We start from the raw sequence: 15,750 nt of genomic DNA on the forward strand, positions 1-15,750 counted from the left end.
GATCTTACATTTATCACTTTTCACTTATCTTTTATCATATTAAATTTGGTCCTGGAAAAATAATTATCGACCTCCATAATATCAAATCTTTTGCAAACACCATATCATTGACAATCTCTCTTTTATGACCTTGTATCCAATCCTTTTTCCTAGTAATTGAAGGACAATAGAATCATGTTAGGATTGCAAAGTACCTTGAAGACACTATCCACCAAAAACACCTTTCAAAGTAACTTGTTATCTCCTTCATGTTTATGTGAATTAGCTTATGGGTAGAGGTGACAATATGTGTTGGATTAGTCGGACCAACCCAAACCCGTATGATAAAATATAGGACTTGGATTTAAAATTGAGGTTGAATTACATGTGGTCTTTTTAACCCGATTCAATCATGGCCTAATGCGGAATTAACTTGCAAACTTTCTTTAAAAGTCCATAAAATTGGACTTTTATAAAGTTTAAGCTTCATTTTAAAGACATGGGTTGAATTTATTTTTTGTCTGACTTATTATAGGCTACACCTCACATAATAATCTATTTTGTAAGCTTTACTTATGTTATGGGTGATAAGATTTATTTTCTATCTAATGGGACCACTTATTATTACTAGAAATTTTGTTTTGAGAAGAAACTTTTTTTCTTGGGACGTGCAAGACTGCAAGGTGATGGTTGTAAATAATTTTTTTAGCAAAAAAAAAAAAGAGATACCATCCACTAATTAGTTTCATTGTATGTTTATTTTTAAATGAATGATTCTAAATTATTATCTTGCAATACCAATTCCTTCTTAATTTGTCTACTTTCTAAAATATAGAAAACATTAAGTTATCATTTAGTTATGCTCAAATAGAGAAGAATTAATAAAAAAAATTCAAATTTTTGTGAAGTCTTAAATATTTTTTTTCTAACTCTCTTCTCTTTCATTCCTCACCACCAAACCATAGCAAAACGTTTATTTTTATGTTTTAAGATGTTAAAAAAATATACTGAAAGAACACTTAAAACTTTCATAAAAGGTTTTTGTCCAGTATGAACCCACCCTATGAACCCACAGTGACTTTCCATCGAGGAGTTTATAGACCCTGCCTGCCGCTTACTAGCAACTCTTGCGCCACTTTGGTCGATCGTTTCCTTTACGATTAAAATGTCGAATCGATCCAGTCAGGGTAGACACCATGACAACAACAATAACCATAACAAGGGTTTCTCCAAAACCCATAGTCAGAAGAAATTCGCCCCCAAAACTCAAAATCCCAATCCTAACCCCACTCCAACCCTCTCAACCTCCCTCAGACAAACACAATCATCTGTCTCTTCCACCAGTAGCAGAGGCCAGAATGGGAATTTCGTTAAATACTTGCCACAAGACGAGGCCGTGGCAGCGGGTCTCGGCGCCGAAGATGGAGCATTGGATCCCCTCGAATCTCAGAGAGTCGTTGATCTTTTGAACACACACTTGTCACTCTTGCTCAAGTTCAAACCCAAGGAATTCTGGACACAAGGTTACTACTTCCACACTCGTCTAATTATTCTTTTATTTATTCCTTTTTCAATCAAATCAAATCCCATATAATACTAATAATATTCAATTTGCTCTTTAATTTTGTAATGTACTACTGTTACGTTTGGAGTGCTTATTTATTTGTATAATCTCCGTGTTAATGTTGCTAATTGTATTTGCAGTGGCTACTGACACCTCCCTGCATGAGTTTTTGGACAGCTTCTTGCAGTTCAGGAGCAGGTGGTACGATTTCCCTCATCGCGGGGTGAGAGGGATTGTTGCCGGTGTTATTGTTGGAGAGCTCGAGTTGAGTCGCCGCGTTTTCATGGTATTGTATCGAATGTAAGTTTCTCATAAGTTGGAATCATGCTCTCTGCTTTGGACTCTCTTTTCTTTAATGATGTGTGATTTTTTGATGCGCGCGACTTGCAGTTCTTCAAATAAAGACCCCGGTGCTCGACCAGCTGATGCCCTCAGTTTGAGAGACCATGAAGGTGGGATATCCCTTATCCTTGTTTGTGTTCTGGACAATGGGATACATTTTTGTTTGAATCACTACTACAGCTTGTTACTGATTACCTGGAAAAACAGTGCATACTTTACGATGCATGCGCATGTGGGCTTCATTTGTATGCCTTGGCACAGGCAGCATTTGGGCTCACATTGGAACAACGTTTTCGTACATGTTCCATAAATGTTATGTGTATATAAGAAATAGGACGTGTCTGGAACTGCGCCTAGACTCTTGTTAATGCAAATCCTACAATGTATAACGTATGGTTTGAAACGTGTTTTTTTGCTTATAGACGCAATTCTATACACCCATATAATTGCTTGTAGTTGATAAAACTGGTCATTTACAGCCTTACAGGCAAAGGTGGTATTTTATTCTTAAAAAATGTGTTTGGACATATTGCTTACCTTATCAGCGGTGTGTGCATTTATTGGTATACTAATTAAACATCTTGCATTTATTGATGTTTGGGAAAATTATTTCCATTGCGGATTCATGTTAGGTAATTACCTCATATATTGTATTCTGTATTGTGATTCACCGTTGTTCTATAATTTTGCCTGTAGTTCTTTTGCAGGAGAAGAAGTTGCTTGAGTTGCCGAAGTTGTTGGATATATGTGCCATATACTATCATGAAAATGAAGAACTGACAAGATCACTGGTGAGAATTTCTATTTAATAGTGGATTACTTAGTATGAGGGCCAGCCCTGGCACAATGGTAAAGTTGCGCCTTAGTGACCTGTTGGCCATGGGTTCGAATCCGGAAACAGTCTCTTTTATATGCAAGGGGAAGGTTGCGTACAATAACTCCTTGTTATGTTCCTTTTCTGTAATTTCACTTTAATCTTTCATTTTTTGATTCATTACTATGTTCTTAACTTCTTATTGCTCCTTGATTGATGGTGATTTTATGTGTAAATTTTGACTTATTATTTATTATAAAATTCTTTAACTTTGCATTTTTTGTTTTTGAGCATCCATATATGTATATAATGTAGTATAAACTATTTAGTTTGTATTATAATATTTAAAATAACAGCCATCTCGCTTCCCACTATCTTGCTATAGCATTTTTGAGCTGGCCACTACGCACTACTATCTGAGAATGAGATTGATTACTATGTTTATAGGTATATATTATAACTTATGTTGGATTTATAATCCTTAGAATAGCTGCTGTCCCAATATTTGCTATAGTGCTTTTGGGACTAGCTTCTCTGCTGCTATCCAAGATTGATAACTGTGGTAATAGAAAAGGGAATTTGCATTATTTCACCTACAGGTGCATAATCAGCCAACTGATATGACATTTTCTGTGGAATGGACAGAATCATTATTATCATGGTGATGTTAATCAGTAGATCATTTTCCATGTGGCTTCCAGATGTTAATCTCTTAATAGAATTTTTCATTGCCTAGTATTGAGAATAAAACAGAGTAGAGATTTAAGGTTCTGTATGCAATACAATGAATTGTTTATTAGCATTGTCTATTTCTTGATGCCGATGGTTGTCATTCCAGTAATATGTAGAAATCTATAATAACTAATAATCACTTAAAACAACAAGTTAGATTCTGTTTTTTCTTTTTTGTCACAGGTGTCTTTGTTGCAAGTTTATATCTTTGATGCTTTTTTGGTTTTATTTTCACAAAATAATAGATGAAGTTCATTAAGATGTTTTCCCTTATTGTTGATTGTGAAATGGAATGCATGATAGTTTTTGGTGTTCCGTCTTCCTCTCTCCTGAATTGACCAGTCTATTTAATTCTGTTGCTCTCTGTTTTATTTTACTCTCAATCTTTGTGTTTTTTGGTTCAGTTGAGTTGTACCGTCTCTAGAAGGTCCTATTACTTTATTGGTCAAGAAAAATATAGAAGGATAATCCAACCTTGTAATTTTGTGTGCATTACACCCGTACACATATTATGTTTGTATAGCTATCTCAATCTAAGGGGTTGTTCTATGTAAACTTTGTTGTGGAATTGAACTGCTTCCTGCTGTGCATTTAACTTGCCTTGCTGACTTTTCTCTTTCTCTGTGTCTCAGGTTAGAAATTCTTTGAATGCTCAGCCTTGGATCCATAATAATCTGACTGCAGTAATATCGCATTTTCTAGGAATTGTCAGCAAAATGCATGAACGTTGTAGTTCGTCATTGGAGGTATTCTTGTAATTTGACTTCGTATAATTGAATATCCATAATGTTAATTACTTTCTATTTTGCTTTGAGTTTTTATACTGACTTTGGGTTAACTAGTTAAGTTTTTTGAGAAAATAAGTTTTGGTTGTTACTTGTTATTACAAGTAGATATTACATCATGAATCATATTATTGGTTAGATTGATAAGGTTAGTTTTGACGTTCAACAAACTGTTTTGTTTCATGAGAATTCTGAAAGTTACTTGATGGACATCTTCTCGATATTTCAATATTTCATCCCTTTTCTTTTGTTTGTTTAGGTGCTGTTATTTAATTTATTCATTCATTTGCAGATTAATGAAATATAATAGAAATTGTTTTTTCATATTTGTATGTTTGTGACCAATGCATTTCATAAGGAAATCATAATATAAAGTCCAACAACATTTTTTATGTCTTGCTGTTAGAATTTATATTATGCTGAAGAGCATTTCGATTTTATTGTTAGAATTTATACTTTGAACATAACAAAAAGATAATCTTGGACTCTGTCAAAAAAAAAAAAGAAGATAATCTTGGACAGGCACATGCCTCCACACATGCCAAAGAAAAGGAAATGGGACCTGTGGCAGAGACATACTTCACCAGACTTTGTTGGGTGATATGTGTTGAGAGAAACTTGTTTACAATATGTGCATACATTACTGTTTCTGTATTATTTGGATGTATGTAAAGAACATACATATTTTGATCTTATAAATTTAAATGATTAATTAATCATTTTTTGGTTAGAATAATATAGTATCTAAGTATGACTCCTTCACTTTTATCTTTTGAGTTCCCTTTGAACATCCTGTAGACCAATAATGTTCCTGATGTTCTTCTTTCCATAAAATATTTGACTTATTTAAAATGCATTGATGGATAGAAATGTCTTTCAGAAAACCGTTGATAATTGACCGCATGTCTAAATCTTGATAGAAAGTTCATGTGTATAATTATAGTATAAAGGAAACAATTACAATTAAAATTGACAACTTCCTTTTTGGGGATTATGTGCAGGTCTTATTTTCTTCTGGAAATCTCGATCACCATAATGCTGCTTTTCTTCAAGCTGATCTGCTGGAGGTGAGTCACTTTATTTTTTCCCCTCTCTTTGACATTGAATTGTAACCCAATCTTCTTTTATGGGGGTGATAAACCAGTATCTTTGTAACCTCCTAAAGTATGGGATAATTAATTGGCTTAGTTCCGCTAAGAAAGTTGATTGAATTTATATTCCCCATCTCTAATGGTCCATTTATTGGAAAAGAGCCAAGAGGGAAAATACATCTACAGAAAGGCAGCATACAAGTGCAACTTTAAGTGGACAGTATTTACAAGAAAAGTGGGAATTCCAGAGAGAATGACCATCTCATGTGCTCTTTAGCATTTGTGTTGAGCTTCCATGATTCTGGAATGACCACACTTTCTTTTCCAACCAGATACTCTCCATTGTACGGGTACACTAGTCTTAGCCATTTGTTTAACCTTGACTTGTGAAGTTACCTGCTACTGCAGCCAATCCCTCAAACTGTCTTGGGCATACTCCAGCTAACCCTAGACATTATACAATAGCTACATAAAGCTTTGAATATATGGCATTTACAGCAAATCAATCATAAGTAATATTTTCCCTATCTCACTTATAAAGCCCTATTTCTACAACCTCAGATATTTCATGTACAATAACTACTGCCCATATTTCAAGGTGATTGAAGTGTAATTTTGCTGAGGCAAATGACATGCCAGGGAATTGTGTATTGGCCCTGCCATAATTTTTTAAAAATAAGTAGCATTTAGTTTATTCACATTGAAAAATGTTGAGCCACAATTTATCTAGTTCTTCAACATATGCAGCATAATATTAATGCCATTTGTTTGTGTGATAGGTAATGGACTTTATAAATGATGCAATTGTATCAATGGACTCTTTTGTTAGTGCATACGAACCAGCAGCTGTTTTCTTCTCTTGCCCAGTTGAAATGAGGTATTTTTTAATTATTTTTTTTACTGCAAAATGAGGTATTCTTTACCACTGAAACTTTGTTTTTCATGATGAGTTAAGGCTGAATGCAATAAATTTCCATGGGAAAAATATGACTTACCAAACATTGCATTTGGTGTATCATGCGTTACATATTTGTGTTGATTGATTTATCTAAACAGAATCAATAATTAAGTTTTCTAATTGATTTTTTTTTTGGAAGACTTCAATGTTTTTTCTGTTCTGTATAATTGTGTAGTTATGGGAATGAGGAACTGCTGAGCCTCCTTGCCCGATTGCATGATTCACTTATTCCATCATTGCAAAAGGGATTCCGTATGATTTTTGCTGACAAACAAGATGGCACAGTATCTAATATCTTAGTAAGTTTGAAGATGTTAAAAATTAGATTGGTAAAGTTTGGTTGGCAACTATTGCACTTGTGCTATCTAAGTGATGAAGTGTTCAGAGATAGCATCCCTCTTCTAGCTGCCACAAAGATGTTTCCTGCCAATGTAGAGGACCCAGTCATCAGAGCTGATATTCTGGTTCAAACATTTAGAGAGATCAATTCAGTATCAGTACATTCTCAGGAAAGCCATCAGAAGGAAACATTTCTTCAAGATGTTGAAAGAAATTTCAATATACTAAGCAGGATTGAGAGATTAAAGGATAGCGGTAATGATCTTATTTGCACAGTAGTATAAATCATTACATGTGTTTGTAGCATAAATTGCCTGGCTTAGTATGGTTTATGGCGAAAAGCTTGATCCAACAAAGTTTTTTAGTTGGCTAATCCTTCATTCCCCTTTGAGATGTAAGGCATAATTACTTCTCTCTGATCCTTCAAAATTATACTGTACACTGTTGCACTTTTTCCATTAGTCATGGTTTGTTGTGTAACATATGCTTGCTCCTTTTCTTTTTCTAATCCAGTTGCTCTGATACAGGATGGATATTCATTGATGATGAACAGTTTCAATATATATCTGGGATGTTGAGTTCTGTTTATAAGGAGCTGTATTCTGCCACAACCCCTGCGCCAAACCAAACATTGCTGATGGATGAAAATGCTGCAATTACAGAGTCAAACATCAGTCAGATTAGGGACCTGTTCCCTGATTATGGTAAAGATTTTTTAGCTGCGTGTCTTGAGGTCTATGACCAGAAGCCAGAAGAGGTTATTCAAAGAATTTTAGAGGGAACCCTTCATGAAGATCTGCAGAAGCTGGACACCTCGCTAGAGACATTGCCTCCAGCCAAGGCTACCACTGTGGGTGGTAATGATAAAGGAAAAGGTAAATTAATTGATTCTACGTCAGCATCCTCAAATCCAGTTGTTAGGGGGAAACAACAGGCAGAGGGGACAGTGATGTCATCCTCTGCTTCACTAGGAAAATTTGTGAGGAAATCTAGAGCTAACTTGCCTGATCGCAGTATTCTGGATAAAAAGGATGAAAAAGATACATCAAAAACTGCTGCTATGATTTTACAATATGAATATGAAGATGAGTATGACGACTCTTTTGATGACTTGGGTCTAAGTGTAGCAGACTCTGGAGTAGAAGAAAATGAGACATTGAGCGACCAAATAAACGCAAAGTCAGGGAATTCGTGGGCAACAGGGGGTAACTCTGTCAAAAATGCCCCTGATTCAAAATGGGGCTCCAGGAAAAGACCGCAGTACTTTGTAAAGGATGGTAAGAATTACAGCTACAAAGTGGCTGGTGCAGTAGCAGTGGCAAATTCTGATGAAGCTTCGCTAGTAACGCAAGCTCAGAAAGAATTGATACATGGCCTTGGATGTGGAGGCAACCTTCCTCTTGGCGCGGTAAAGAAAGTGATGGATTCCTACAAGGAGGATGATAACCAATCCCAGTCTTCTGAAATGGAAGGGAGAGGGATTTCGGGCAATTCGTTTGGTAGGGGAAGGAAGGAAAGTGGAAAACAAATTGCATCTCATCAGCAGCAGGAGAAACAATCTGATGATTCCGAGGTGGATGGCAATAATCAAAGGGGGAGAGGGAGAGGAAGTGGCAGGGGAAGGGGGGGAGGAGGAGGAAGAAACAATCATTACCAGAAGGACCGAGCCATGAAGAAGCATTTCTCTGGAATGAGTGGTTATTAAGCGCACAAGAGAATATTTCTTACATGCTAAGATACCATACTTCATCTTCTCGGTAACTATTTGGCTTTTGCCCAAAACCTTATATTTTTGCAAGGTTAAGGTTCAATGAGGTGCATAGATATAGTGCTACATAGCTCATACATAGTGGCATTATCGAAAGCACAATCAGTTCTTGATACCAACATCCTCTACAACAGCAAGAATAGTATAATGTCTGTAAAGGTTGATTTAAACTCCATCCCGGGATCACATTTTGTTTAGAAGGATTTGGGTGTATTTTAGCCTACATTTCCTTTCAAGTAGGGCATATGAATAACTTATACAGGTACATATAGCTTTCAAATACAATAAATGGGTAATGGTGTTCATCTGGCAGTACACAAATTAATTTCAGTTCAAATCTCAACATGAAAACAATATATTCGGTCGCCCCACTGGCCACTAGTAAACTGTGCCTCATAAAAGACTTTACTCTTTCACACTATCATGACACTAATTAGTGTCAGTTGCTAATGTACTTTCGAACGATTAGCAGCAACCAATTCTGTTACGTATTCAGTCTTTTAGTGAGTTTGTAATGGGTATGGAGTAAGCTGTCGAGTATTTCGGTGTCATTTTTTTTTATAAAATTAATGTAATATTTTGATGTAATTAAGGCTTCTCTACTCGTGGATTCCTATGGGTCACTTTCAAAGACCTTTTCTTTCTTTAAGTTTTTCATAAAAAAATAACAATAGAATAATTAGATAATCAACATCAAGTTAATTGCAAAGAATCAAATCTATTTTTATTTGTTTCACTCAAATTTTTATAGTTGTTTTCAGCATTGCAATTGTAATTATATTGGATATTTTCATTAGATGTATTATATGGAACTTTGTTCCTGGCTTTGCAATTTATCTTTGATATTCTTTTTATTTAGAAGGTAATAATCTAATAGTTCATTTTTCTTCTAATTTTTCAAAACCACTAGAATTTTAATAGATTTCCTTTACGCATTAGACGAGCTATGACTTTTGAAAACGTAAATTGACGTCAGTTTTCACTAATTGGTGTCATTAATATAGTAATATTTTTTTTTCTGCGTCATTAATATAATATTAAATATCGTTAAAAATTGACAGCACAATAATGTGTTAATTTCATTGTGAATATAATTTTACAAATATTATAATAAGTTTATTTTAACATTAAAATTGCTCTAATAACAAATGAAGGCGTATTTTCAATATTCTCTTACCACCCAAATAGCAGTCACATTTGTGACACTTTTCATTTCTCTAAAACTTTCTTATTGTCACGTTACATAACCAATCATAGAATTCCATGTTTGGATATGAAAAAAAAATGCTCTAACACATGTTACTTTTGAATTAAAGTGGAGGAAAGTCGTTGATCTAAACACACTCTTGTCTTGCTTTTTTTTTTTTTTTAACGATTATATTTAAAGTTTTGACTCTCAGATAAAATCTTAAGGTATTTTTGTAAACTGTAACTTTTGAATTAACTATGAAAATAGTAATTTTTAGTGAAGCTTAGTGACAATTAAAATTTATGTCTCTTCTCCAAAACCTGTAGGGAATCTAAGTCCAAACTTAAAATTAATATATGGCCCCATCTAAGCCACACTTGTAGACTTATTTCTCATGATTGGATTGATATCTGCAGCCAATCCGTTAATTTTGTGAATGTTACTTTTGTGAACAATATAATTCTTTTTCAATAAAAAAACTACTTTCCAAATAAAAATTGCTAGACTATTAAAATAAAATAAAAAACAAAGTCGAGTCGTACCTCATGCTTTTAATTATTTTTCTTCTAGTCAAAACTGATCATGGTGCCGCATCCATACCATAAGGGACACCTGCTTCTCTTTTATTACAGCACTCTCAAAACACATTATAGGAAACTCCAAAGAAGAACCCTTCCTTATTCAGAAACAACAATAATGGACCCTAGAATATGGAGCAAACTACCTCCTGATGTTGTAGAACACATACTTTTGTTACTTCCTCTCAAAACACTCTTGAATCTCAGACCCACTTGCAAGGCCTTCACCTGTCTCCTCTTTTCACCTTCATTTGTTTCCAAACACTCTTCTTCTTTATCTTCTTCCTCTTTATCACCCTTCTCTTCCTTTCTCTTACTCTCCCATCCTCAATTCCCTCACTATTTCCGTCTCTACGATTCCAACCTTTGCTCTTGGCGAACCCTCTCTCTCTCCCTCTCCAACTCTCTACCCTTCTCTTCTTCCTTCACTCTTGTTTCCTCCTCTGGTGGCCTCTTTTGTCTCTTCAACCCCACCTCTTCTACCTTTCTTGTGTACAACCTCTTTGTCAAGTCCTTCAGAAAAATCGAATCCCCAACAAGTCTTTCTCTTTATTTGGGACATGTCACTTTTGTTACCACCCCTCTTGGCTACTACATAGTACTTCTTCGTTCAAAGTCAACTTCCAACACTAGTGTCTTTGTTTATGATTCTAACGAACTCTCTTGTCGGTCTTTTGAGGGTTTCAATGCTGTTCTCAGCGGCAGTATTCACCAGCAGGGTACTTTCTTCGATGGGGGCTTGTATTTCACAACCCCGGAACCATTTTCAGTGGTGCCTATTGATTTGGATAGTGGAAGATGGGAGAGACACGTTGCTGAGTTGCCACAACAAGTCACTTTCATGAGGCTGGTGAGTGATGGAGAAGGGAAGTTGTACTTGCTTAGTGGTATTGGGAACGATGGAATCTTGAGGAGCATCAAGTTGTGGGAATTAACAAAGGGTGAAAGGGTTTGGGTGGAAGTGGTGGTGTTGCCTGAGATTAGGTGTAGGAAATTTGTGTGGGTTTGTTAACATAGCTAGGAGCATGTTTATTGCTTCTGGCATGAGGGAATGATCTTCGTTTGCTGCTATATGTGGCCAGAGATATTGTATTACAGTGTTTTGAAGAGGACTTGGGATTGGCTTCCAAGGTGCCCCTATTTGCCTCTCAAATCTAGCTGTGGTTTCAAGTGGTTTTCTTTTGTTCCAAAGCTCTATGCTTCGGTGTGAGTTGTTAATTAGAGAAATTATTACACAATCTAAGACTATCATGTGATGGTTATGGTCTTCACCAATCTTTATGTGATGTATAATTGGAATCTTCAGTTTACAAAGATATATAGTAAGACTTAATTATGTATCACATAGAAGTTGGTCAAGAACATATGTAGTAGGCTTAGATCATATAGTAATTTTTCGAGTGAGTAAGTTCTCCTGTTTAGTGATAAGTAGTAGTGTTGGAATATTGGATCCTGTTTGTTTCGTGTAGTCACGAACTCATGCTGTTGTTTTGGATATATAATAATAATGCGTGTAAGTTCTGTGTGATAACTTTTGGAATTTAATTTTGTGCAAGGTGCAGTGCAGGACTTCTGATTTTGCTCTGGTGGCTTACTGCAAGCAATTAAGAAGCTATCGCCAACCATAACTCCAGCTAAATTACAAAAAAAAAAAAAAACTTGCTCGTTTTTCCTTTCTGAGTAATGGCTTATTTTTCAAAATAATAGCTTATTCTAGTCAAAATGCATGTTTGCTATTTTTTTTATGAAAAATAATAGTTTATTTTTAAAAAACTTTCTGGAAGATTTCTCAATCTAAACATTTTTTTAACATTTTTCACATTAATTTTAGGTTGATTCTCAGCATTACATATCACTTATTTTATTTTATTTTATTTTATAATTTAAATAATTATTTAATCTATTCCAACAATTGTAATTCTTCTTTAAGTTTTACTAAATAGACTCCTCAAGTAGCCTTTTGTCGTTATATTTCATTCAATATTATATAGAAAATGTCAACGGATACATTAAGGAATACTAACATTATTATTATTATTATTATTATACATTAAGGAATACTAACATTATTATTATTACGTGTAGGGCCCATAAAAACTTTTAATACCAATGCTTAAATTAGCAGGGAATGTTTCACTGAAATTTGTCAAACATGTGCTCTTATAAAACTAACAAAGATAAACTGTATTAGTGCTATATATAAAAGGGCCCTAAACTTAATTTGTAAACAAAATTTAAAGTTATAGACCTACATTTCATTTGGTAGCTTTGGATCAGTTGATTGTTCATTTTATCACCTCTAGCGAAAGTTGGATGAGAGGCGAAGTAGATTAGGTGAGAAGTGGAGAAGAGTGAGAAAAAAAAAGTACCAAAAGATATGAGAGAACTTTTAATAATTTAAAATTATAATTAGAAATTAATTTTAGTAAAAATCAATTTCATAAATGCTCATCTAAACACACTCGATAAGAGAAAAGCTAGAGAGGAAAGGCTTAGACAGTTTGATCTGACAGATATAGAATTTGAAAAGCTTAGACGTAGTTAAACAAAATGAATCTGGAAAACATGTACAGTATATACTATTTTTGATATGGAATGATATAGTTAATAGAACGAACGGAGTGTACATTGATCCTTAATCTTAATCTTATACACAGGAGACAATGAATGAGATTCTTTAAAGTAGTAATTTAAAGAATGTCTGACTCATCCCCACAATGTGGCACCCATGAACTGCTTTTTTGTTATTTCTTGATGAAAATTTCTGTTTATACATTCATGGAGACTCCCACGTTCCTACAACAATATTAAAAGGGGGGGGGGGCGCATGATATTCATCAACAATACTTAAGAGTTAAGAGAGCTTTCTTGAGTTCTTACAAGATCGCTATCAATCTGCTGTAACCATTAATCACAATTAGTCATCTCCCAATGATTACGCTTAGACCCAATTGCCCTTTCGATGACAGTTTCAAGTTTTATTGAGTCTAAGGTGTTTCAAGTAACATTATTCTAAATTATCATGGCATGGATTTTAATTCCCTAGAGTTGTCGTGTGCCTGGCATTGGCCCCACAGAGGACTCCTCAGTTTAGTTACAGGAAACTAGGGCCAACCCTGACAATGACTAATAATTAAAATAAGATTTGCAAAGGAAATCAGCTCTAGTACTAACATTTTTCTTCTTCTTGGAATTGGGTATAAATATGTCTGAACTCTCAAGCTTTTGCTGAAGCAGCAAGCACCAATTAACTTCTCTTTGCAGTGGCATTAGACCAAAAAATAATACCGTAGGCTTCTAAGCAAACAGAAAAATAAAAATAAAAAATGGGACCTGTTGGTGTTGGAGCCTTCCCTGATGGAGAATGGGATTGCTTTGGCAAAATGTTGGCTAATGAATCCCATTATTGCTCACCACAATTACTCGGGGAAGATGATGGGAGTGTTGGAATGCAATCCATGTTTTTCGCCACTCTTGATGTTGGGGGAAATAAGAGTATGTTTTACTCTTTTGACTCTCACAACTCTAATTTGCAGTATATTTCTCAAGAAAGCAGTCACAATAATAGCACTTGTAGTGACCATAGTGTCTTCATGATCAATCCGGAGGATCATACAAACTACCATTTTGGTTATGTTGATCATGTGCTAGCAAATAGTACATCCATGGATTTTTGCATGATGGATGAGAAAAACCCTGGCTCTTGTGTCCAATCTGACATTGTCATGAAAGACAATGTCAGTTTGAATGAAGATGAGGGAAGTGGCAAATCAGAGAATGTTTTCCTGCCAAACATTTGAAGCTCAAAAGGAAGCCTGATGTGTCCAAACTCAAAGTGCATGTAGAAGATAAAATAAACTCACATGGGAATGGTAACAAAAAACCTCGTGATTCAAAAGATGTAAGCTTTGTCTATACTTATCTAAATTCTGATAACTCGTATTTGGATCTTTCAATTTGTAACTACATTTTGTGTGTGGCTTCCAACTTCAGGTGCAACATTGCATGAAGAACCAGAAACTTGAGAAAAATGGGAATCAGGCAGAAGAGATTAATGCCGGTTCAGATCATGGATGTAGTTCTAGTAGTAACACTCTAGAGGATGATAATGCTTCTCAAGCAAACAGTGGAGGAGCCACTTCTGCTCTCAACTTAAAAGGGAAATTAAACAAAAGTTAGTAGGGGATCAGCAACAGATCCTCAAAGCCTTTATGCAAGGGTAATTAATGTCTTGAAATACAATTTCTCTCTTGCTTTGATAATGTGGTGCGATTGGATATCATACTAAACAAAATTGTTTGTTTTGAATCTTGAAGAAAAGAAGACTTAGAATAAATGAGAGGCTAAGAATTCTGCAGAATCTTGTCCCCAACGGAACAAAGGTAATATAATATTTTTATTTTTATTTTTTCATTTTAAGGAATAGTTGGTTGGAGAATATGCACAGTGTAATACTGGAGATGTAACAAAAGATTTATTTCATGTATGATCACGCAGGTAGATAGAAGCAGTATGCTTGAAGAAGCAGTCCAATACATGAAATTTTTGCAGCTCCAGATCAAGGTAATACCAGACAAATCGCGTAAAATTGACAAGTAATTATTTAATTTCTTAGAAAGATTTTGGAACATATATACAATGAAACTAATTTTTTTCGGGAAAAAAAATTAATGTTTTGTAGCTTTTAAGCTCTGATGATTTGTGGATGTACGCTCCGATAGCTTATAATGGACTTGACCTCGTACTCAATCTCAATCACCAAGAGTTCCCCACCTTTGTGACCTTATAAACATCCAAAGAGTTGTCCAAGTCAACTAAATCAATCATTGTTAGTAAAATATACAGGTATCTGGATAGTAGATACATTTTAATCCACTTTGAGTTTTAATTTATAATCAGATTTATTTATATTTAATTAAAAATAGAGAATATTCTAGTACCATATATAGTTTGGCTTGCATTTGATTGTATGGAAGCTATTGAATTGAAAACGGTGCATTACGGTTCCATTTGGATACATCTAAACCTTAATGGATCTTGGGATCAGAACCCTACTGGATTTTGTGTTCACATGTTCAAGTTCATCACATCATAGTTCACAAGGCTTGAACCTAAATGGTCAGCTCAGTTGCTTTTCGTGAATATAAACGTTTATCTTGCTCAAGTGATTTCCTTTATGATGGACCCAATAAAAAGTGGTTTTCCTTTATCTTGACCCCAAAAAGAACAAAGGAAAAAGATAAAGCGATCCCCTTAATTTAAGTCTGTTACAGTTAATCTCGTTATTATCTTAGTTGATTGAATTTAAAATAGTTAATAAAATTAATTATTTAACTAAATGATTAGTGAAAACCGTAAAGTAATAGTATAAGAAACCATACTTAATCATTTAGCTATAACTTAAGTAAAATTTAATTATTATAGTAGATATTTTCAAATAATTGTTATTTTTTTATTTTAATTTAATTAAAATGAGTTATCCTCTTAAACTTAGGATAATACTTCATTTTTAAATATTTCTTAAATGAAATGAGATGATGAAAATGTATTATAAATTATAATATACTGTAACTTTTATCATATTTTTAATTTGTTTTTCTTGTACTTCATT

The 15,750-nt window shown here is 34.4% G+C and overlaps 3 protein-coding genes across 3 annotated transcripts; all 3 read left to right on the forward strand.

The window, feature by feature from the left end:
• The first annotated feature begins 996 nt into the window (after window positions 1-996).
• Window positions 997-8,731, forward strand: LOC114414764 (activating signal cointegrator 1 complex subunit 2-like). Its single transcript, XM_028379163.1, has 9 exons — window positions 997-1,502; window positions 1,684-1,843; window positions 1,934-1,995; window positions 2,582-2,676; window positions 4,064-4,177; window positions 5,218-5,283; window positions 6,087-6,184; window positions 6,441-6,859; window positions 7,132-8,731. Exons 1-9 carry the CDS (start codon window positions 1,145-1,147, stop codon window positions 8,307-8,309), a joined length of 2,550 nt encoding a protein of 849 aa, XP_028234964.1. The 5' UTR covers window positions 997-1,144; the 3' UTR covers window positions 8,310-8,731.
• A 1,431-nt stretch (window positions 8,732-10,162) lies between these two features.
• Window positions 10,163-11,656, forward strand: LOC114414765 (F-box/kelch-repeat protein At5g43190-like). Its single transcript, XM_028379165.1, is given in 1 exon segment — window positions 10,163-11,656. A coding segment is annotated over 1 exon segment (1,092 nt). The 5' UTR covers window positions 10,163-10,257; the 3' UTR covers window positions 11,350-11,656.
• Window positions 11,657-12,980: 1,324 nt separating this feature from the next.
• Window positions 12,981-14,352, forward strand: LOC114414277. The gene has a single exon (XM_028378572.1). The coding sequence runs from the start codon at window positions 13,466-13,468 to the stop codon at window positions 13,937-13,939; it is 474 nt and encodes a 157-aa protein (XP_028234373.1). The 5' UTR covers window positions 12,981-13,465; the 3' UTR covers window positions 13,940-14,352.
• The last annotated feature ends 1,398 nt before the right edge of the window (window positions 14,353-15,750 follow it).

Source organism: Glycine soja, chromosome 6, assembly GCF_004193775.1.
Source record: "Glycine soja cultivar W05 chromosome 6, ASM419377v2, whole genome shotgun sequence".
Taxonomy (NCBI): Eukaryota; Viridiplantae; Streptophyta; class Magnoliopsida; order Fabales; family Fabaceae; genus Glycine; species Glycine soja.